The 23,235-nt window shown below is 37.3% G+C and overlaps 1 protein-coding gene across 2 annotated transcripts; it reads left to right on the top strand.

Moving 5' to 3' along the window:
- Positions 1 to 658: 658 nt before the first annotated feature.
- Positions 659 to 22,523, top strand: LOC122671394. Of its 2 annotated transcripts, XM_043868584.1 has the most exons (10): positions 659 to 870; positions 17,583 to 17,666; positions 18,110 to 18,604; positions 19,016 to 19,151; positions 19,284 to 19,449; positions 19,637 to 19,765; positions 20,075 to 20,269; positions 21,907 to 22,029; positions 22,129 to 22,253; positions 22,317 to 22,523. In XM_043868584.1, exons 1-9 carry the CDS (start codon positions 693 to 695, stop codon positions 22,243 to 22,245), a joined length of 1,623 nt encoding a protein of 540 aa, XP_043724519.1. In that variant the 5' UTR covers positions 659 to 692; the 3' UTR covers positions 22,246 to 22,253; positions 22,317 to 22,523. The 2 variants fall into 2 exon arrangements, with proteins under 2 accessions (XP_043724519.1, XP_043724520.1); XM_043868585.1 differs by lacking the exons at positions 659 to 870; positions 22,317 to 22,523 and adding an exon at positions 15,004 to 15,190 and having other exon boundaries at positions 22,129 to 22,308.
- The last annotated feature ends 712 nt before the right edge of the window (positions 22,524 to 23,235 follow it).

The raw sequence follows: 23,235 nt of genomic DNA, 5'->3' as shown, positions 1-23,235 counted from the left end.
ACCCCGACCCCGACCCCGACCCAATGGCATCGCCGAATTATCGTACGAAGGAGTCGAAGGCAGACTTTAAGGTTATTAGACAAGAGGTACAGGTAAAGCAGTCACCATTGTTAAAAGCTTTTCGTGAAAGAGATAAAAAGAAAGAGGGCAGGTGATGAAAGAGAATCAACTTCGTAGAGGACGAAAGCCGGCGGAGCCGCAGAGGCGCAGAGCCGGAGATAGGTTAGCTTATAGGAAATCTCTCTGGTGGTCTTTTCTGATTATTGGTTCTGATTTTATTGAGAGCAGTTGCACACGTGTGGCAAATTACGAAATAAAGGAAAGACGTGGGAAGAGAGAGAGTGAGAGAGTATTTATTGACTTTCTCTTGGGAATTGCTACCTTTGCTCCTCCAGGTCTGAAAAAATCTTATTCCCTCAAAAGAGGGAGAGAGGTAGGGGGGGGGGTGGAAAGCAGGACACAGAGCTGTAAAATCGAAGAAACTTTCTTTTGACGATTTGAGTAGTTATTGTGATCTTCGTGAATTTTTTGATTAACAAAACAATTTCTTTCCTTTTCCCTTAATCGAATCTTGCAATCCACACTTTTGCTTGTCGTGTTTCATTTCTTCTCTTCATTTGGAGATCGTGGAGATTTGCAGAGTGAACGACTCCTCTTTCTTTCACACTTCTGCTTTGGTTTGGTCGGGAGAGATGGGAACTTGTGTTTCTAAACAGGAAGGATGTGCGAGAATACCAAAGAAGCCTTTCAAGCGAAGAAGAAGAACGAAGGCGAGGCGAGTCTCGTCTCGGATGTCCAACAGTTCTTTTGATAAAGTCTCTAAATCCGCCGCTCCTCCCGATCGTGCTTTCAGTAATCCTACTTTTCAATGTAAGATCTTTTGATTTCTTGAATTTTAATGGAGGCTGAGTTGGACCGGACCTCTATTTTGTCCTCTCCCAATGAACTTATTTGCACCACAAAGTCCTTGTCTAACATTTTGAAACCAAAATCCATATAAGCCGCAATCAGAGACCTATTTTCAAAGAGAACTGATGCCCTTCCGGCTCCAATGGAGTTGGTATGACAGCTCCCAACAAACAACAATGTGTTAAACCAAATGTGATAAAGATGGAGTAAGTATTAAAAAAAGAAATTTAGAGTGATTTTTAATTTTTCAATCAAAGAATTCTATTCCTTTTAAGTGCTTAGAAAAAGTTTGGTGGACTATGATCTTAATAAATAAGGGTTTTTTTATTCATGAATATGAAAAAAAATTGGTTCAAACATTTAAAATAGAATCTTAATAGAATATGAAATCAAATTAAAACCACTAAGAAATTGAATGCAAAACTGAAATTGAATCGATTCGAGCCAATTTTGGTTTTGAAAATGTGTTCATATTCTCGGTTTTGTTCCCTTTTGGTTTCTATATTTTGTACCTTGAATTAAACTGAATAACTGAAATCGGACCAATTGACACCCTTAGATGTAGCATTGATCAAATTAATGTACTCCAATTTTGGCCGAAAATTTCCCCTTCTTAAAGATGGCAAAACCAACTATTTACATCTCTATGCTTAGAAAGATTAATTTTTAATAGGAATGTCTGAATTACACCTCTATAAGTGTATTTAGAATTTGACATATTCTTTTAATTGTCCCTTGTCTTTTCAAAGGGTTTTTAAGATAAGGGTATAAAATTTTTTTTTAAAATAAGTTGAAAGTGGCATATCATTATCAAAATGTATCATTGTTATATACATTTTTTCAAGTATGCATATGAAATGACACTATTATTTTCATTGAGAAAAAAATTTTATATCATAAAATAAAATAAAAAGTAAGATTACAAAATATTTGAGACCTTGAGGGGTGTCAATAAAAAATCTCATTTTTAGTCAATACGATTGCTCTCATCTTTGTCAACTAAAAACAGAAAAAGGACTGTCAGATGACACCTATGTAGGTGCATTTAAAACTTGACACCTTTTAATTACCCCTGCTCTCGTTCTCAAAAGGTTTGTAACATAAAGTTATAAGAGTGTTTACAAAAATAAATTGAAAGGGACATGACATTATGTAATCATCAAAGGTGTCATTGTTGGATTTTAATCCTCTCCAATTCTCTAAAATGTACAGTGTGGCAGTTCAAGGTGGAGATGTTGACACATGGCAGTTTGGTTCCGAGCTCAACAACATTGAATGTCTGAGCTGCCACATCTCCATCTCAAGCTCCCACACTGAAAACACTTTTAGAGAATTGGAGAGTTTTGTTTTTCGTCATTGTCAAGCACATTTTTCGGGTGTGCATATGAAATGATATTATTACCCTCGTTGAAAAAGTATTGTGTGACATTTCAAAAAGGTTAAAAAAAAAAATTACAAATTATTTGATACCTTGACGACCTGGTTTTAGGAATCAATTGCAAATCGATAGAATAGCCCGATCCAACGATCCCCGTTCACTTCAAGGGCAATCCTATATTGGTGGATCGATACATACTAAGGGTAAAAAAGATTAAATAAAAACTGTTTTTTCAAATAAAACCAAGAATAAATCTGTCTGATCCAAATCGATGTGGTGTGATACGGATCGATATCGGTTGAGAGTTCATGAGATGGGATCAGTTCACCCTCTAGGGATGGAGAGGTAAAAAACCACCCAAATTGTGTGGGCCCAGGTCGCACCGATTACTTTTGAAGATTAATAAGATCAACAATCACGTTTTCCATGCCACACATCTCTCTCTCTCAGCTATTTTTTTTTTTAATTTTTATTTATCTTTTTAATGTTACGGGTGGTAGCCGTAGGCCATGAAGCTTGCAGTGATGGATATTTTATTATTTTCCTGCTATTGGGTGGCTGATGTGGCAGAACTAAACCTTACCATATTAGGTGGCACTCTGATTTAGCCACATGTACAGATTCTCCGTTTAGTTATTTTTAGTGCTAAGGGTTAATGATCCATGTGGAATGAATATGAGAATATGCAATGACCGCCTTACCTCCACTCAAGTAAGTCGCTTTGAGAGGGGTAAGGCAGTCATTGCGTACTTCACCGTGTCTTGGTAGTAAGTTAATGTCAGGCAGCTCGACAGTAGAGGATCGGGATCTGTTAATTTTCAGACGGAATCGATTAGATCGATAAAAATTGAATCAAATTGAATTTTTATTGATTTGGTTTTGGTTTGGGGTTTATAAAATCGGTAAAATGAAACTGAACCGGATTGATTGAATGGACTGACCGAAATTCAGAAAACCAATAAAAAAAGATAAAAATCATTGATTGTTTTTAGTATTTTTTTAATGTGTATATATGGAAAAATCAAAATTGAACCAATAACAATTGATAACGGCCTAAGAAGAGCCTGTTAAGCCAATCCGATTAAAGACTGAATTGAACCAAATCAAATCTGGGCTACACCTTAACAGTTTGGTTCTAGTTTGGTTCATTATCAACCCGATTGAAATCGGACCAAATTGACCGATTGATGTTTCTATATTTGGGTTTTAAAATTTTTTGGTAGGGAGCTACATATTACTCAAGTGTGCCAACATCTCCCACGTCAAGTCAAAACATACGAAAGGAAGTGCCTATGATTCTAAATTCATGAAGAACCATAGTCCACGGCAGTCTCACATGCCATAATACTGTGATTCTAAATTCATGAAGAACCATAGTCCACGGCAGTCTCACATGCCATAATACTGTTTGATTTGGTTAAGGCTAAGGTTCGTTGTATGATTTTAATATGCGTCATAAGTATATCAGAGTATGCAACCACAATATTGTTCAGTGCAACTACATTTCAATCCATCCAATTTTTTTTCTGAGATTCATTTTCAAACCCAGAACGTGTCGTATCATATGAAGATTAACCAAAACATAACTGATGTAGGACTAAATTCTGTGGCATAACAACCCACATAGTCACCTATCCATAGAGAAACAGAGAGAGGTGCCTAATGATTCTTATACTTGGGAACTCACATGGTCACTTAGCCACACACATACATAGAGAGAGAGAGAGAGAGAGAGAGAGAGAGAGAGAGATTTTCCCTTTTGGCTAACAATGTTGCAATCTGGATGTGTCTGTATCACATTTAACGGTGCCAAAAAGTTGGCGGGCACTGGCATAGAATTGATTTGATCGAATTGATTGAAGCCCGAGATCGATTCAATGGATTACTAAATATGTTGGACTCTGAACAATTATTGCAAATTGAATCGGGAAGGGAAAGGTACAAGTAATAAAAAGATGTCATTGTCATACAATTTTTTTTCTTCTAATAACACTATTAAAATAATAATTTGAAGAAATAAAAAGACGAGGATTGTGCTGATCGGCCTGATCCCAATTCTGGCATTCAGGTTGATTTGGATCGACCAAAGTCCCATTCCAAAAAATAGAATTAAGACAATTTTGGAACGATTTTGATCCGAATCTGATTCCAATTTTTCTTTTTCACCTCGTTATGAAATAATCGAATTTTTCTTTATTTATTCAATTTAATATTTTCCTTTTTGTGAAAGACTGAAAGGTGAGTCTCACCACAACAAAAGGGTACCACCACATACGTAATTATATTTATGGCCAACTTCGTGCTTTGATATTTTGGCCAAACATTCCAGTAATTACTTAAAAAATAGTAATCTTCATTTAAGAGCTTGCCTGAGGCCCTGCCCTACATCACTGTGGGGCCTAATGAGAGTGTGAAGGGATATCAATACGGATAAAATGTTTTATTTTACCGACCAAGACTGTAATTTCATTTTTATTTTTATGAAAGACTGTAATTTCATGCTTTCTTATGTTTGGTGCTAGTTTCACATGACCATGTCATTTCTTTCTCTTTTTATTATTTATTTTTTTGAAGAGAGAAAAAGTAATTTAAAAAAAAGGGGAAAAGAACGCAATCTGGTCGTGCGCAAAGCGTGATCACGCCTAGACACAACAATCGCCTTGGGCGCCTAAAGTTACCACCTTATCCCGATGTAAAATCAGAATTTCCAAGCACCCAAGGTGCTTTTTGTATCTAGGTGTGGTCGCTATGCCTTGCGCCTGACTGGGTAGTGTTTTATTACCCTAAAAAATTTATATGTTTTCTTTTTGTTGGGAAAAAAAATATTAGGGCAAGAGATTGTTGTCTAGACATCTAGCACTTGTACTAGCACGGGGACCAATGAGAGCGCATGCAAAGACATCAACATTGATGTAATTTATCATTTCATGAGGGGTAAGGTGATACTTTCGCGCTCCTGTGTTTTGGGCGGAAGAGCCACATGACCAAATAGCATTTTTTGTTCCCCAAAATATTATATGTAAAAGACCTAAACGCCTTGAATTCAGAGGTATTTTTCCAAACAGATTATTATGCTACAAATGTCCAACCATCTCAGAAAAGTTCTACTGAAACATGAATATGTTGCTAAAAATACATGAGAGATGTTCAATTATAACTGGAGACTACATGCCAATATAAATTTGAATACAACAAAATCACTCTGGACATTATGACTACATTTGGTATCCATTCTTGGAATGTATTCCAGGTTGATTTCGCATTCTCAAATGATAAAACAATTATTTTTTATCACTCAAGAATGCGAAATTGACCTGGAATGCATACCAAACATAGCCTATATAAACGAATGGGGGAGCATTCTCTGTAGGGGAGCATGGTCCCTGCATGCATAAGGACCAATGAGAGCGTGCGAAGAAGCATCATGAGGGTGGGATATCCACCTTTCATAGGGGGCGGAGCAGTCATTTTGCCCCTCACTCTGTCTGAGCGTGGGTTGTACACTCTCCCTCTGAGAATTTTTTTCCTAAACGAAAACACCCAATTGATCAAAACCCAAAATGGGATACATAATTGGCCTCTATCAAAACCGATTTGAATCTGATTGGAATTAGTTAGAATCATCCAAAACCCTAGCAAATGGATTCAAGAAGAAGCAAAGATTGTTAAATCTTGATTTGGTATGATTTCTATTTCAAATTCAATTCATGGGGTGATTTCTATTCCGAAAATTGTTTTGTTTGATTTTTGCACTTATTTCAATGAAATAGAAAATTTGAAATAACTGAGGAGTTGTTTCAATTTTGAATTGAAGTTGATTTCATTTTTTTTTTTTTTGATGGAAAAAAGAAAAGTATTTATAACTAAAAGATCACGTTTGTACAATCGTCTAGACAAAAAGGGGTATGGGGAGCAGAATTAACAAAACATTCGAACCAAGAAATTAGAGAAGGTTAGCAAGGTGTTTAAAAATGACACCACTTGTTCGATCCAAAATCTTCAAAAAATAAGGAAGTACTTCAAAAGGCCAAGGAGAAAGGGATGGAGTTGCAAGAAGTCCAGGTAGCACCTTATCAGAGCACCAAACTCTTTTCAGCTTCAAACCTCTCAAGGCAGCAGAATCTAGTCCGTTGAGTATGACAGTCAACTCAGGTTCCAAAAAATGATTGTTTTTACATCGCCCATCTGTCAGAAAACGAAGTTTTCCATCTATCAAAAAACCAAAAGCCCATCCAGGTTTACCTATTTCTCTAGAATCGTACCCTGCGCATAACAAAACAGGAAAATCTAATGTAGGTAAATCAAACATAGGATTATGAGCAATGTTAGTAATATCCGAATAAGGAGAAGATAAAACATCCACTTTATAAAGAGGGGGTGGGAAAATGTTCATGTCCAATAACCACTGGTTTATTCTTCTCAGAACCTGACCAGGGTTTGGACCAACAGAATTAAACACAGAATCGTTTCTAACCTGCCAAATAAAATAGCAAGTAATAATAAAAACAGAAAAAAAACAAATTAGAGAGGCTTTATCAAGCTGCCGGCCAAGCAACACAGAAGTGCAAAAATGTTTGATAGAGGGGAATGAAATGAGTTCAGTCCTCAAACCCAAAGAACCAGCTACTCAGATGTGCTTAACCCAGTCACAAGAGGGGAAGATATGCTGCTTTTGTTTTAAAGCGGCCATCCTTGGTTAAGGTGCACCACCAACAGCCAGTAGAGTCAGAACGGGGGATATTTAAGATGTGATGCAAAAGGGAAGGGACACCATCCTTGAGAAGATTCTCCTTCCACCTAAGGTTCGAGAGAAACAAGTCAACTTTCTCAGGGTACACCCTCTGAGAGAAACCTGGTTTAATGGTGAAGGAAGGGATAGAGGGTACCCAAGGGTCAGTCCAAAAATAAGTGTTAGATCCATTACCAATCCTCTTGAAGCAAATAGACTGGAGGGGCTTAAGGATCCTAGTGATACTGTTCCAGCACCAAGATCCTCTCTTCCTCATGGTTGTGAGGTCAAAGAGGGAGGTTTGAGGGTAATACTTTGCCTTCAAGAGCTTAGCCCAAACCGATTGTGGCTCAGATAGAAGTCTCCACCTAAGTTTGAGTAGTAGGGCCAAGTTTTGGGTTCGAGCAGGCCAAAAACCCAGGCCCCCCATATGGAGAGGGGAGCACATAGCTTTCCAAGAGACCAGGCCATTCTTCCTACAAATATCATTTCCACCACACCAAAAATTATAACTAAGAGAATCAATTTGCTTGCAGATAGTGTTAGGAAAGTAGAAACAACTCATAAGATAAGCAGGAAGAGAACTTAAAACAGATTTAATTAGTATAGTACGACCTGCAAAAGAAAGATGATTAGATTTCCAAGAAGACAGCCTAGACTTAATTCTTTGAACCAGAGGACTCAGGTGTTTAACCTTAGATTTCTGGGAAAAAAGTTTAGTCCCTAAGTAAGAGGAATCAATCTTCATTTCTGGGATTCCCAAGATCTTACATAAGTGGGTTTTTTCGGCCGAAGAGACATTACTACTAAAATGCATACCACTCTTGACCAAATTAATCTCCTGCCCTGAAAGGTCAGAAAAAAGATCAAGAATCGCCTTAATAGTAAGTAAATCCTCAGAAGTGGCTCTGCAAAATATAAAAATGTCGTCAGCAAAAAGAAGATGAGTTATCTCAGGAGCTCCTCTAGCTACCTAAATACCCCTGAAGAGATTGAGCTCCCTATAAGCAGCAATCAGTCGGGGAAGAGCCTCCATCCCAATAATAAACAGAAATGGGCTCAAAGGACATCCTTGCCTCATGTCTCTCGAGCTTTTGAAAAAACCAAAAGGGGTGCCTTCAAGTTTAACAGAAAAGGTTGTGGAGGAGAGAAGGTGCATGATGAAGGTACACCAGTGCTGCGCACATGATTAATTTGATGGGCAAAATAGCAATTTCATATTAAAAATAAAACACCACCCCTTTTTCTTCTCTTGATAGTCTCCCACCACCATGCCCCTGCCACCACTATTGCCAACATTGTCGCCACTACCAATACCATTGCCACACCTCACCACCACAACTGCCACTGCCATCACCATTAGACAACAACCACAACCCCCTTCCCTTCCCTACTCGATCCCTTCCCTACTCGACCCCGCCCCTGCCATCACCACTACACCTCACCATCATCACTGCCACCACCCCCCTCATCCTTGCCCAAAAAATATAGAGAATCTAATTTCAAAAATTGAATTACCATGTGGATTTTTTATTCTTGAAATATTTCAGATTGCAGCAATCAAAACAATATAAAATTAAAATCTATTTGTTAACTATTTCATAAAATCAATATGAAATTGAAATCATACTAAATCTGGCGTAAATCTATTTGATATTTTGGAGTTTTTTTTATTATCTAAAGATATTATAGATCTAGTTTTTTTACTATATAAATTTCAACGATTTCCTTTATTTTATTGAGTCAAAGAAAGTTAAATACAGTCAACCACGAAAAATAAAGAGCATTTATGGTTGATTCGAAAATAAATTGTGGGAATCGGCATTAATCTGAATTTAGTCGATGGAATCTGATTCCGATCAAATTCTGTAAACCACACAATTGATTTTTTTTTTTTTTTTCGGTAAGAACCACACAATTGATGTGAGGGTCAGGAAAGTCAAACTCTCTCCCTCCTTGATGATCATGGCCGATGGAATGTGTTGGTTCTCGTTGAAAGGATCCAATGCTTTAATCACAATTTACTTCGGCTCTTCTTTTCTTTAGGTTACAATAATATCATTTCTTGTTACGTGTGTCTCTAATTCTTGTGCCTGGTTGATCCATTTTGACATTTTCTGGTGGCGATCGAACTGAGATTTTTTCTGAGATCTATGATGGTAGTGGAGGGCTTTGGTTGATAGACCTAAGACTCGATTCGATGGAAGAGTATTTATATTCTTTACCTATCTTATTGTAAAGTAGTTGATTTGGGGGTTTTCGTGTTAGGGTTTTGAGAAAAGAGAAGCAACACTGTTTTGAGTGTTCTTGAGAGATGTCTACATTGTAACTTTCTTTCATACAAAGTGAAACATCTTCAAATTTGCCCGTGGACGTAGCACATCATATTGGTGTGTGAAGTGTGAACCACGTTAAATCTCCGTGTCATCTTGCTCTGTTTTTGTTTTTGTTGATGTTTTAATTGATGTTTGTTCTAACATTTTTTAATAGAAATTCTAGAATCGAGCTTCGCTAGTGGTGATGTGACCATGTATTAAGCGACTTATCACAAATTCCCCATACCTCCTTTTTTTTGGGGGGGGGGGGGTGAGGGAGGGTTTCGATAGTACCATACCCCTTGGGCATTTGACAGTATTGATGTCATGGCGTAGGGTGAAGGGAAATTCAGTCTTCATTTTTTGGAAAATGTTCTCTAAGCATGAAATATTCATGAATTGACTAATTTAGATCGAAATCGATTAACATAGATCCTGATTCCACCAATCCTAATTGCTGTAGCTTGAATGATAATTGAATTTCCTAATTATTTTTTTTTGTATCAAAATTCAACTGAAACCATTTATTGAAATCGAATTGACTCGATTACATCAAAACCATGAAATTGTGAAACCGTCTAATAAATGATTCGGTTTTGGTTTCAAAATTGGGACTGTTTACTTAAACGATTTAAATCGAATCGAACCGTTTAAATCAAAATAAATATTAATAAAATGTAATTGCCATTAGTGCCTTCTTACAATAGGTTGTTGCTTAATTTGAAAACAATGAAAATTAAATATGGATTGCTAGAAGTGTATATGTGGCATTTGTAATAAAATAATAAGGTTGGATTCATTCAAATACATTAGTATAATAGTATTCAATGTTTCTATGAATATTTTAGCTTCTTTATGAATTAAAATCATGTTCTTTTCAATGTGACTTGATGAACACATCCAACAAGCATTAAATTCAGTGTAAAAAACTTAAAATAGGAAAATTGTTTAGGAACTCAGTATCTACACCATGATCGAAACCATTTAGGGCCGATAAGACAACAATTTAGAAACTGAGAAACCGAAAGTAAATGGTTTTGGTTTCAATAATTGAAATGTTTAATAAACGGTTATGTTTGTATTTCCCTTAAAAAATTCTTGCACCGAACGGTTTACACTGAAACCAAATCGTTTAACACCCTTGTTAAAGATGGTTGAATTCGTCGTTCAGACAAGCGCGCCATCTCTAGTGAGAATGGTTTAAGAAATCAAGGGTCATGACAAAGTTAAAACTGTAAATAAAATAATTTTTATTAAAATTAGGGATAAAACCATTGGATCCAGATTGAAATCATATCGGTATCGGCCGATATCGATACCAATCCCGTTACCGACACTAAAACCCTGGCAATGAGTGTGAGAGCAAGAGTCCCTTTCAGTTTCAAGTATGGGGGATCTGTTTGGTACCTATCCTGAGGTTTTGTTTGGTTGCCTAAAATCATTGTTCAAAGGCACACACCTGGTAGGTGAGACTCACATAAAAGGTTACATGTCAGTTTTGGTGTTTGTGGAAACTTCCACTACTTTTACAAATTTATGAAATCAGAAATGAACTATTTATGAATACGGAAGTAGCTGAGTGGTCGTAGGTCGTAGTTATGTTCAAAGGGAAGAAGAGCTGTGAGAGGTGTAGAAATTTTCAAAAAAATACTTTCACGAAAGCAGCTTTTATTTGTTTTTGGAATTGTTTATTAGAAAAAGACAATTTCTTGTATATGTTTGGTCTCACTGAACTGTCCGGCTCGCCATTAACTCTCATATCTTATCACAAGACTGTGACTCTTCACCATTGGTCTTTGTCGTTCCAAAATCAGCTCCAATCTCTAAACCTCCAACAATTGGTTTCCACTATGCCAAATTGAAACTATGCCAAATTGAAAATCCAAAGAAAGAGAAAGAGAAAGAGAAAGAGACAGCTTCTTTAATGCGAATTAAATGTACATATTGATCTGAACTATGAAAGGAAAGGTAGCCCCATTACTACTAAACTACCAGCCAACTAGGAGAAAGGAAAAATGTTTCATTTAATATTGCCATAAATGCTAATCTATTTCCTGTCAAACCCACATTGTCACATATGATGCCTTCCAAGCTTCCACTATGGTTTGGTATGAGAAGTAATTTTATGTCCAGGAGTGTGGCCTAGGTCAGCATTTCCATGTGTTTATCTTTCTCTTCCTCAAAACAAGGGGGCATAAGTATCTTTTCATATGGGAAGGAGAGAGATAAACTCATGGAAATGCTAGTGTAAGTCATACTCTTGGACTTTTTTTTTTTGAGGAAAAGATTTATTATTAGTTTGGCTGCATTAAGTAATTTGGGTTGGATTTTGCATAATTTATTCTAGCCCCATAATCCATACCCGGCACAACTTGTTATGGTCTGGAACCCCTCTCGAAAAAAAAAAAAAGGGGGAAAGGTTTCATACACGGACGTGTAAACTGTGTATGTGAAAAGATCTCTCACAAAAAGTTGGAAAAATCATAAATCCCCACCCATAAATTAATACCTTGAAACTCCCACCCTCTCATATACAAGGTTTACACGAACATGTATGAAACCTTTCCCCAAAAAAAAATGCAAGATCTACAATGTGTTCAAATATCACATTTCAAATCAATTGGAATTTGTCAAGTGGAAGAATAAGGAATTGAAAAATCTAGGACTATTAAGAGGGTGTATGGGACTATAGTGCGGATGTATGAATATATATGAGTGGGTATGGCATTAGATGAGAGAGTCAATTATTGGAATTTTATACGAATTAAAATATTGGAAGACATGTTTGAATGATTAATATATAAACATGTCTTGTAGTAAAAGACTTGGTGTTATGTGGATGTCATTTAGAGATACCCCGTGTTGGTGTTTCTTCTTCTTCTTCTATATATGAAAGGGGGTTTAGTCTATTTCACTAACATTATTGAAGGTGTAAATCGAACATGGGCCAGGCCCAGTCCAAGCCACCCACAAGGGGTAGGCCGAACCCGATCTGACCCGCTTTGCTTGGAGAGAACCAGCCACTTAAGTAGCTGGGTCTCTTCCGCCCTCTTTGGTTGATTCCCAGTGAGAATCAAAATAGGGGCACGGGTCTTAGGGTTTTGGCTTTAAATAGAAAGCCTGTAACCCTAAGACCAAATCATCTGAGAAACCAAATTTTCCCTCTCTCTAGTGTTTTATGTTCTCTTTGGGATTTCATCTCTTTCCAGGGATTTGTGATGTTGAGTTCTCTATGGAGAAACTTTTCGAGATATTCGAAGATCGTGAAGGAGATCGTTGGAGTTCATAAAGCTTGTAATCAAACCTGTACGAGATCCTCTTTCGCTACGTTCCCATCTCCGTTCAAGTACTACCCTAACAGGTGATGATTTATTTACAAAATCGGTTCGATTTTGATTTCACCTTGTAAAATGTCAATTGCACCAAAATCGGACTAACTAACTAGAATCAGACTAATTGATACCCTTATTCAAAAGTTCTATAAATAAAAGGTATAAAAGGGTTTTCAAAAATAAGTTAATAATGACATATCATTATGTTATTCTCAAAATGTGTCATTATCATCCACATATTTGACAACTTGAAGGGTGTCAATAAGAAAATCTCAACTTTAAACGCTAAAACAGTCGTTTTTTGATTGAATAAGTTTTGATTTTTAATTTTTGAGAGAAAAAAGCTGCCACGATGCGTAACACGCTTCCTTGTGTCTATCTCTCTCATCTACTTATGAAATGACATATTGACCCCTTATTGTGGGAGGAGAGAGAAAGCACAAGCGTACACTACACAGTCAAATAAGAAACTCAATCCAATTAATTTTTATAGAAAAGAGAATCTGAAATTACCATCTGTTCCCATGACATAAAAAATCTCATCTATATTGATGCCCTTGCGTGCACTCATTGCTTTCCACACTGGTGCAAGGGCCACAAGGCTAAGTAGCTATCTCTTGCCCCTTTTTTCGTTTTTGGTTTTTTTTTTTTATAACAACTTTTTTTGCTTTTGGTCAATGAGGTTAGATTTTACATAACCAACTTCCAACTTAAACTATTACCCAAAAAAAAAACAAAGAAGAGTTTCCGACCTAAATAGGCCATAGATTTTCATGCCTAAAAGCTAAACGTTGACACACCTTAAAATCCTCAAAAGGCTTAAACCCTCTCCTCCCTCCTTCAATAAAAATAAGGAAAAATGTTCTCGGCACTAGGGCGTAGTAGAATGCACTCAGACATGGGGTGGGTGAAATGATTGGTCTGCACCTTTAATAACCAAAATGACACGTCCGTCCCCACCCTATGTGTCGCACAGCTTGTTCCTCGTGCTCTCCTCGCAATGAACATCACCCCAATAAAATAAATAAGGGAAAATGAATGCCACCCGATCATGCATCTGGGTGTCTACCTGTACTCAAACATAGCCAAATGCAAAATGACTGCCTTACCCCCATGGAAAGGCAGGGGTTTGTCGATCATTTTACACATACCTGAAACCAACACACGATTGGGTGGCGTTCTTTCTCCAAATAGGCCGATGGGGTGTATCTAACAACTAAGGATGTAAATGAATAGCCAAAATCCGTTTCCGTATTCGTGTCCGTATCCGTTTAGCACAATTCGAATCCGTCTAAAAGCTAAACGGATACGAATACGAACAGACTATAACTATCCGAAAAGCTATATTTACATGTAAACGGATAAAATAGCTAATCCGTATCCGTGTCCATATCCGTATCCGTTTAGCAATATCCGAATCCGTCCGAAAACCAATCGGATGCGAATAGGAATACAAATATAGTACTATTCGAACTGAATTCAATCCGTTTACATCCCTACTAGCAACTAACCTCACCTGACCCGACCCGACCCGACCCGACCCGACCTACTAGCATCGCCAAATTATCGTACGAAGGAGTCGAAGGCAGACTTTAAGGTTATTAGACAAGAGGTACAGGTAAAGCTGTCACCATTGTTAAAAGCTTTCCGTGAAAGAGTCACAAAAGAAAGAGAGCAGGTGATGCAAGAGAATCAACTTCGTAGAGGACGAAAGCCGGCAGAGGCGCAGAGGCGCAGAGGCGGAGATAGGTTAGCTTATAGGAAATCTCTCTGGTGGTCTTTTCTGATTATTGGTTCTGATTTTATTGAGAGCAGTTGCACACGTGTGGCAAATTACGAAATAAAGGAATGACGTGGGAAGAGAGAGAGTAAGAAAAGAGACATTGTTGGGGTGCGGGACCCACAAGAGTAGTTGTTGTAATACTGTACTACTACTGGGGAGGGTGGGAAGAGGGGAAAGATGGCGTACACAGCCAACTGAACTGCCATCGGTTAGCGTATTTATTGACTTTCTCTTGGGAATTGCTACCTTCGCTCCTCCAGGTCTGAAAAAATCTTATTCCCTCAAAAGAGGGAGAGAGGTAGGGGGGGTCGGGTGGGGGGGGTGGAAAGCAAGACACAGAGCTGCAAGATCGAAGAAATTTTCTTTTGACGATTTGAGTTGTTTGTTGTGATCTTCGTGAATTTTTTGATTAACAAAACAATTTCTTTCCTTTTTCCTTCATCGAATCTTGCAATCCACACTTTTGCTTGTCGTGTTTCATTTCTTCTCTTCATTTGGAGATCGTGGAGATTTGCAGAGTGAACGACTCCTCTTTCTTTCACACTTCTGCTTTGGTTTGATCGGGAGAGATGGGAACTTGTGTTTCTAAACAGGAAGGATGTGCGAGAATAGCAAAGAAGCCTTTCAAGCGAAGAAGAAGGACGAAGGCGAGGCGAGTCTCGTCTCGGATGTCCAACACTTCTTTTGATAAAGTCTCTAAATCCGCTCCTCCCGATCGTGCTTTCAGTAATCCTACTTTTCAAGGTAAGATCTTTTGATTTCTTGAATTTTAATTTAATGTGGATTGGATAACCTTCTTTTCGATAGAATAAGATTTAGTTCCTGCGTAGTTGGCTTTGTTCTTCTGGTTTTGATGAATGGAGAAGAGAACAGCATTGTTGCTTGTGTTAATTACATGTGTCGGCAGGATAGTCTGTTTTAGCACAATGATGGCTTTGTTAAACATTTTCTTTGATGAGTAGAAATTTTGCGGAGAAATGATCATCATACCTTTTCTTGTCCACCTTCCTTTCCTGAATATTATATGTGGGAGTCCTGTTATGAATTTTAATATGATGCTAATTTTTTTGATCTTTTGTGTTTCAGTGGAAACATAATAATGTTGCTGTTCACAAATAATTATTGGTGTATATTAAATTCTAAAAACATTGCTTTTACTGAACCTTAGAATCAAGAAAATTAGTTATGTTCAAGAACTTTTCACTATGATTGATAACATCAGCTTGTAGAATTACCTCGACTGGCTCATCCGGTTACTCAGAAAACTTGAAAATACATTATAAGTATATTATTTCTCTTCTGAAACTTGCAAGTTGAGCTGTGTTCAGTGCAACGTTGTTTGATCTCATCAAGCTGATGTGTTTTTAACTTAATTGTTTTGATTTAATTGTTACCTCTTGCAAAGATGCTCTAATGTAGTATATTTGTAAAACCTAACAAAATTTTTACTATTAAATTCAGACTATCTATTATATAGATCTAATGTTTTTTATGGATATTTGTGAGAAAGTTTAATCCGTCCTTTTTGTTTAAAAAAAACTTCTGTGATTCTTGGCTGATAAGCTGATCCATGGTCAAATGAAGAGTTAGATGGGGTAGTTGATGAAATCCTACTCTGGGAGCCAGGGTTTTCCTTTTTAGGTTATATGGGACTAGGGGAAGGAAAACATTCATTTAAGTTATCATCTTTTAAAGGAGACTTCATAGTACATAATAAAATAGTTATATTGAATAGCTTGTAGAAACTGCAGTTTCTTGTCTCACTAGTTCTTCCCTTGGGTTTTTTTTTTGGTATGGTGTTTTCAGCTACAACAACCAAAAGCAACAAGTTCAGCACCTCAGTCCTGCCCAGATAATTACTTATAGCATTCAGACCTCCCCATTTTTCATCTCTCATCTCTTTCCCCATTCCTCTTTTCCCCCCTCTTCTTTCTCTTTTTAGTTAGAACTCAGTTTTCCCTACTTTGTTTTGTTTGGATCCATGTAGCCGACCCCATTAAGTTGGGATAAGGTTGAGTTTGTTGTTGTTGTTGTATTCAGACCTCTCCAACACCTGAAACCATTGACCTTTCTATTTTTTCAAGGATGGGAGAGTTGATGGAGGCATCTTGGAGTATCTTTGTTGGGTAATTGATTTGCTGGGGAACTTTTTCAAGATACAAATGATTTTTGAGGGAAAACTGATGATGAAGAGGGGGAACAACTCTTCAGAGAGCAGAAGGCGTCTCTTTGATCTTCCTCAAGTAACATCTGTAGGAGAATGTGTTCCCTTTACTCTCTTCCACCAAGGCTGAGAGCTTTGAGACATATGGTTTCGTTGGAGAGGCCTTGGATACCAGGAAGCTTGATATTGTCATTCCTAGACTTTAGATGTTGATTCCTTTGCTCAGTAGGTGTCAATTTGCCTTTTGATATCCCTATCTGTGCAATGCATCAGTTTACCTTCTGTTTGTTTTTTTTTTTTTTGTTTTGGTTGGGAGGGGGGATGCGGTACTCTATGTGATCATTTTTGGCATCACTATCTGTAGGTTTGAAGTTTTTAAGGAAGAAGGCATGGAAATTTATTCTTCTAATTGCTTGGTTAGTGGTTAGCGCATATTGTACGTTAGCCGCCATAGATGCAATTAAGCTCCAAAATCTGGTGTGTGGAGCCTAAAAGGTTTTACCAGTGAAGATCATCACTAATGGATTTGTTAATAAGTAACCAGGGAGTTGAAAGTGCACCACTTAACATCTCAGAGATGAATTTTCTGCCTTATGTAAATAAGTTAAAACAAGTAATCCTTGCTGCCAATTTACTGCAGGACTCAAGGGATGTTGGAGTTTAATTTTACCAATGTATTAATCATTTTCACCTTATTTGTTTAAATAATTTTACTATCATCTCAAGCAGATTTGTACACTCCCACTTTTAGTTTCACAATGTGATAGTCATTGAGGGTAAAAGGTTGTTCTTTAAATCCTTTTGTCAGCATCGCTGTTTTTAGTTAACGTTTCTCTGCATATTATCATCAGTTAATATCAATACCAAGATGCATGTGATTCTTGTGCAACTTATTTCTAGTACCCAATATGTTATTTTTTTTTGCTTACTTATCATGCTGACATGGTTTCTGTAAAAATGTGATGACATCAGCCGGAAGCACTGAGGAGGCGTGGTTTGACTCTGTTGCAATATTTGAGTCCGACTGTGATGACGATTTCCAAAGTGTTGCTGATGGTATGACTGTGAAGCTCACCATGCATAAAAGTCTCTTTTATAGTGTGTTTAGTTGGAAGTGGAATGAGGAAATAACAAGAAATGGGGGGATGTTGTACTGTTTTCTTTTGAATAGTAACTTTTGATATGTTTGGTTGTGAAAGAAGATCTTAATCATGCCTTTTCCATTTGTCCATCAAACTTTCTAAAACTTATCTGTTGAAAATCCAACCCGACTGCAACATGGAAAATGAAAAGCAAAAAACTCCACTATTTGTTTTTTTTCAAAATTCACATCATCCTCCTGATGGTAGTTGGGAAGTGGTGGAAAATGCTTATTTTTCTTTTATCCTTTCCCTTCATGCCTTCACCACACCTTACTTTCCCTTTCCTACTCTGACCAACTTAGCCTTAACTTTTGGGAAACCACTTGTTGATGTGCATGATTTGTCTACCTTCTGCAGATGCTTTGTCATTAAATGGCTCTGAGAGTGCATCTGTCTCAAGAATTTCATCTCTGAGAGATACTGCTCATGACTGTAATGGCAATCATCCAAGCATTCTGTCAACTGATCGGAAACATAAGCCAGGGGAACCGTTAAATGGAAATTCAGCATGCCATTCTGTGAGTGAAGTTGCTAAAAATGCAAGTACTCGGGTCATGCATTCTGATGATGCTGACTCCCAAGCCAAACCTCATGGCCCTTTAAGTGGAGGAAAGTCTTCTATCTCCCTTGACGAAGTCTCTAGCCTCTCTGTGGATGAAAGTTCTGGCAGAGAGGGAGGAATAATGGACAATTGTGGAATTCTTCCAAACACCTGCTTGCCTTGTCTCGCTTCCACTGTCCCCTCTATTGAAAAGAGAAGGTCCTTGAGCCCTGGTCCCCCAAGTGCAAGGAAAAAGTCTGCTTCAAAACTTTCCTTCAAATTGAAGGAAGGACATCCCAATCCTGAAATATGTGAGTGCTTCCATTTATTTTGATATTTGGTTGTTAGTCAAACATAAATCTAACCTGTTGCGCTCTAACTATTTTATGTGGTTGTTTACACTGGTTGCTACTGAAATTCAAGATGCGAGCGTTCACCTTGTGCTGACTGCGAAATTATCATTTGTCATGTATACATGTGGAAAGGCCTAAACTATTATTCTCTTAATTGCTCTGATAGTTTTCGTCAACCATGTGTTAGTAATTTAGTATCCATCTTTTAGGTTGTTAAATATATATGGTTTCACATGAATCATACAGATAATTTGTGGGCCTCGATTTTTATAAGCTGTGATATGTTGGTAGGCCTTGTAGCAGGCTGGATTAGCAGACAAGCCTTAAATGAAGGTAACTCATATTTTTCCTTCTATGTTTCTGTTTCAGTATCCTCAAAGATGCTTCTGCAAAGACCTATAGCAGGTTCCCAAGTTCCATTCTGCCCAGTAGAGAAGCAAATGTTTGATTGTTGGTCATATGTTGACCCTGGTACCTTCAAAGTCCGGGGAGAGAATTATTTAAGGTAAGAGGAACAGTTTTCTTTTGGTTATGTTTTCTATCAGTTATATCAAACATATAAACCATACTTCCATTTAGTATCTGAACTCTTATCAATTCTTTTCTTATTTTCTCATCCATGTAATACCTCTGTCAGGGACAAAAAGAAGGAATTCGCTCCAAATTATGCGGCTTATTCTCCGTTGGGTGTTGATGTATTCTTGTCACCGAGGAAAATTGATCATATCGCTCGGTTTGTGGAGCTCCCTCCTATAAATTATTCATCTGGCAAATTACCACCAATTCTTGTTGTAAATATTCAGGTATTCATATCATCAACTTCCAGTGCTTTTTCACTCTTCTCGGTTTTCTCTATTTGTCTCACTTGAATTTATTACTTCTTATATGTGGGAAATATTGTCATATCTCAAATTGTCAAATAAAGAGTACATTACCCACAAAGAGACTACCACTATTACTAATGCTGTTGTGCTATTTTGGTTTCTGCAGATTCCATTATATCCTACCACAATTTTTCAAAGTGAGACAGATGGCGAAGGGATGAGTTTTGTATTGTACTTTCGGCTTTCTAATAGTTATGCTAAAGAACTTCCTCCTCACTTCCAAGAAAATATCAGAGTAAGGCAGAACCTCTGTAATTTTGAGTTTCTCTGCTTCATATCTTTAATACCTATTGCTATTTAGCAAGGTACTTCTCAATCTATCCTGTTGGTTCTAATGGAGCAATATTAATTTATTCATGTGGCTAGTTTCTGAAGCATGTATGTTTGGAATGTTATTGTAAGTATTACCTGTTGTTGTTGGTGCAAGACACATGACATTTATTTGTTTCTCATATTGGAAAAGGAAAGATTATTTTTGGTTTATTTATCTATTCCTGATTCTCAGTGCATTTATTGGTTTATGTCAATATTTGTTTTTGAACAGAGGATAATTGATGATGAAGTAGAAAAAGTCAAAGGTTTCCCTGTAGATACCATAGTTCCCTTCCGGGAAAGGTTAAAGATCTTGGGTCGTGTAGTAAATGTGGATGATCTTCATTTAAGTGCAGCTGAGAGGAAGCTTATGCATGCTTACAATGAAAAACCTGTTCTTTCACGTCCTCAGCATGAATTTTACTTGGTAAGCTTATGTTTTCTCAGTCAGATTGCTATACTGTGATTTGTAAAGCTACAGTTTTGCTTTTCATGACAATTCAGATCCTAATGGTGTTCCCTCCCCCTCTTCCCCCCCCCCCCCCCAACTCTTTGTTGTATATGGTTTAATTGCGTTGAGTTTGAATCTTCCTTGTCCTTTACCTCATAGGAAGTAACATTTAGTTGCCTTCCTTGTGAGAGATAGGGTGACAAAGTATCATTGGTCTAAACATGGGCTGAAATGCTCTCTTCTATATTTTAATTCCTTGAGGACTACAATTCAGTTCCGATTGTTAACAGTGAGAATTTAGATCATTTTGTATATTCTTTGCCCCAAGATGAATATATCCTCTAAAGCTTTGTTTTGTCTTGAAGAGGCAGCTCAAGGATGTAGGGGATTCCAACAAATTATTCATTTATTACATCCAGAATGGCATGAACAGTTCCTTCTTGCATTCATATCACAATAAGATCATTTGACCTGCCTCTTGCCTCCCGAGATCCCCATTCTCTCTTGGGCATCTTATCATTGTTGAGGCTTCTTCCAAATTCTGCTCAAAGCGGCGGCCAATTTAGTGACATGCATAAATTCAAAGCATCTTTAAAAAAAAAAAATAGAAGCATAAAATTCAAAGCAACTCAGGTTGGGCCAGACCTATTCTGTGAGACTAAAAAGAAAATATCTTCAAATCTAATTGCTTGGGACAGTTGAGAAAAACTGAAGTGAGTCAAGTTGCGATTAAAACTTTGGGTATTCGCATGTAAAATTGTAAATCTGATTTGAAACCTGTGGTCCTCGGTAGGGATGTAAACGGATTGGATTCGACTTGGATAGTGTTATATCCGCATTCGCATCCGCATCCGATTAGCTTTTGGACGGATTCGGATAGTGCTAAATGGATACGGACACGGATACGGATCAGATATTTTATCCGTTTACATGTAAATATAGCTTTTTGGATAGCTATAGCCTATCCGCATCCGCATCCGTTTAGCTTTTGGATGGATTCGGATAGTGCTAAACGGATATGGACACGGATTTCGGCTATTCATTTACACCCCTAGTCCTCGGAGTGTGTTATTGGAGTTTTATATATATATAAATCTGTTCTTGTCCTGGTCAGGAATGTTGTAATAGAAATTGTGTTGTCAATAATATTGCATTCATGTGTAGCTATCTTTTCTACTATTTTGCATTAAATTGGTCACCAATTATTAAAGGCAGTCTGGCTAATGTAGCCAACTAACAGTTTGGGATCCCTCCATTTTTTCTGCAGAATTCAATTGTCTGATTGCTACCTTATCTTGCACTTGCTTTTTATTTATTTGTCAACTCTCTAGGGATTTGCTTGTAGGTCATGGAGTCATTTTTGGATAAAATTAAAAATAGTAGCATCACATCCTCCTTTACCTCTCATCTCACCCCACCCCAGCGCCCCCACCCCAAAAAAAAAAAAAAAATTTCCCTTCTAATGTTTACATGCTGCTTTTGGGAATATCATGACCATAATTCAGTCAATACAAGCAAGTCAAGAAATACTGAACTTAAAAGAACACTAGAAAATAGTTGCTGTTATCTCTGTATATTCCTCACTAGCATGACTACCCTGAAATCTTGTACAGGGTGAAAACTACTTCGAGATTGATTTGGATATGCACAGATTCAGTTATATCTCTAGGAAAGGTTTTGAAGCATTCCAAGACAGACTGAAGCTCTGCGTATTGGATTTTGGCCTGACAATTCAGGTAAAATTTTCCATTTGAGATTCATAACAAGTTTAAATTGCTTCTGAGTTTATAATCTGTTGTTCATCAATGCTGTGTTACATTTTTTTGGTGGCACAGGGCAACAAGGCTGAAGACTTGCCAGAGCAGATCTTGTGTTGTGTTAGGTTGAATGGGATTGACTACCCAAATTATCATCAATTGGGGTTGGGTCAAGAACCCCTTTCGCCACAATAACAGCCAAGATAATGTAACCTTTTTCACTTTGTAAAATGCTGATCAAGCTTGTTTGCTTTTCTGCATGTCTCAATTTGTATTTATTACTATAGAAGCGATGGGTTGAAGTTCAACCAATGGAACCAGCATCAAACATTGGGGAAGTTGCAGAGAGAGAATAGTTGAGCTTGAGAGTTACTCATGGTGACTACGGTGATCTAGTCGTGACATCTTTGCTTTCTTCTCGTCCATATAGACATTGTTGAAGCAATTAAAAAAAAATCAGAAAATGGAAAAAAGAGGAGAGGGAAACCGAAAGAATTCAAGTTATATATATTTTTGAATGTACAGTTGTTGACGAGGACAGGTTTCAATCTCCCAGGCCTTCTTCAACTTTACTTGCATGATTGTTGAGGTAGTAATTGACATTGTTATGATTATTTCCAAGGAAATATTTATTCTCATTTTCCAGGAACCATTCGGTTTATTTATTTATTTTTTTTATGACAAACAAAAACAGGAAACCTTGATTTCGAGTATTCCTTATAAAGTAAAAGGTAATAGCAGCAAGAGCAAAAATTCTATGTTGAGCAGATCTATCAAGAGAAAAGACTGAAAAAGATGAAGAAGAGAGGCAACACAAAAAATCTTTAGTTTTTTTATACTCAAGGGCTCTGCAAACATGGTTTTGGTGCACGGTATCCGAATGGGTATCGGTAAATCCTAAAAACGATGTGAAAACGATACGGTATCGGCCTGGATCGATTGCATCGGACAAAATTACCTCCAAATTTTATTAAAAAATGAGTTTTCTGACCATTTTATTCCTTGTCCATACCGTGCTATCAATACGGTATCGGCACAGTATCGATATCAGTGGCTAACAAAATTGGTACCTATCGCATGTATAATACCGATACCGATACCGATACTTAGAACCATGTCTGCAAACCACATGAGTTTAGAAAATCTACACGATAAAAAGAATCAGATTCATTCTCCTCTTGACAA

This window comes from Telopea speciosissima, chromosome 8, assembly GCF_018873765.1.
Source record: "Telopea speciosissima isolate NSW1024214 ecotype Mountain lineage chromosome 8, Tspe_v1, whole genome shotgun sequence".
Lineage (NCBI taxonomy): Eukaryota > Viridiplantae > Streptophyta > Magnoliopsida > Proteales > Proteaceae > Telopea > Telopea speciosissima.
Note: the sequence above shows the minus strand (reverse complement) of the source record. Positions and strands in the feature narration are given on the sequence as shown.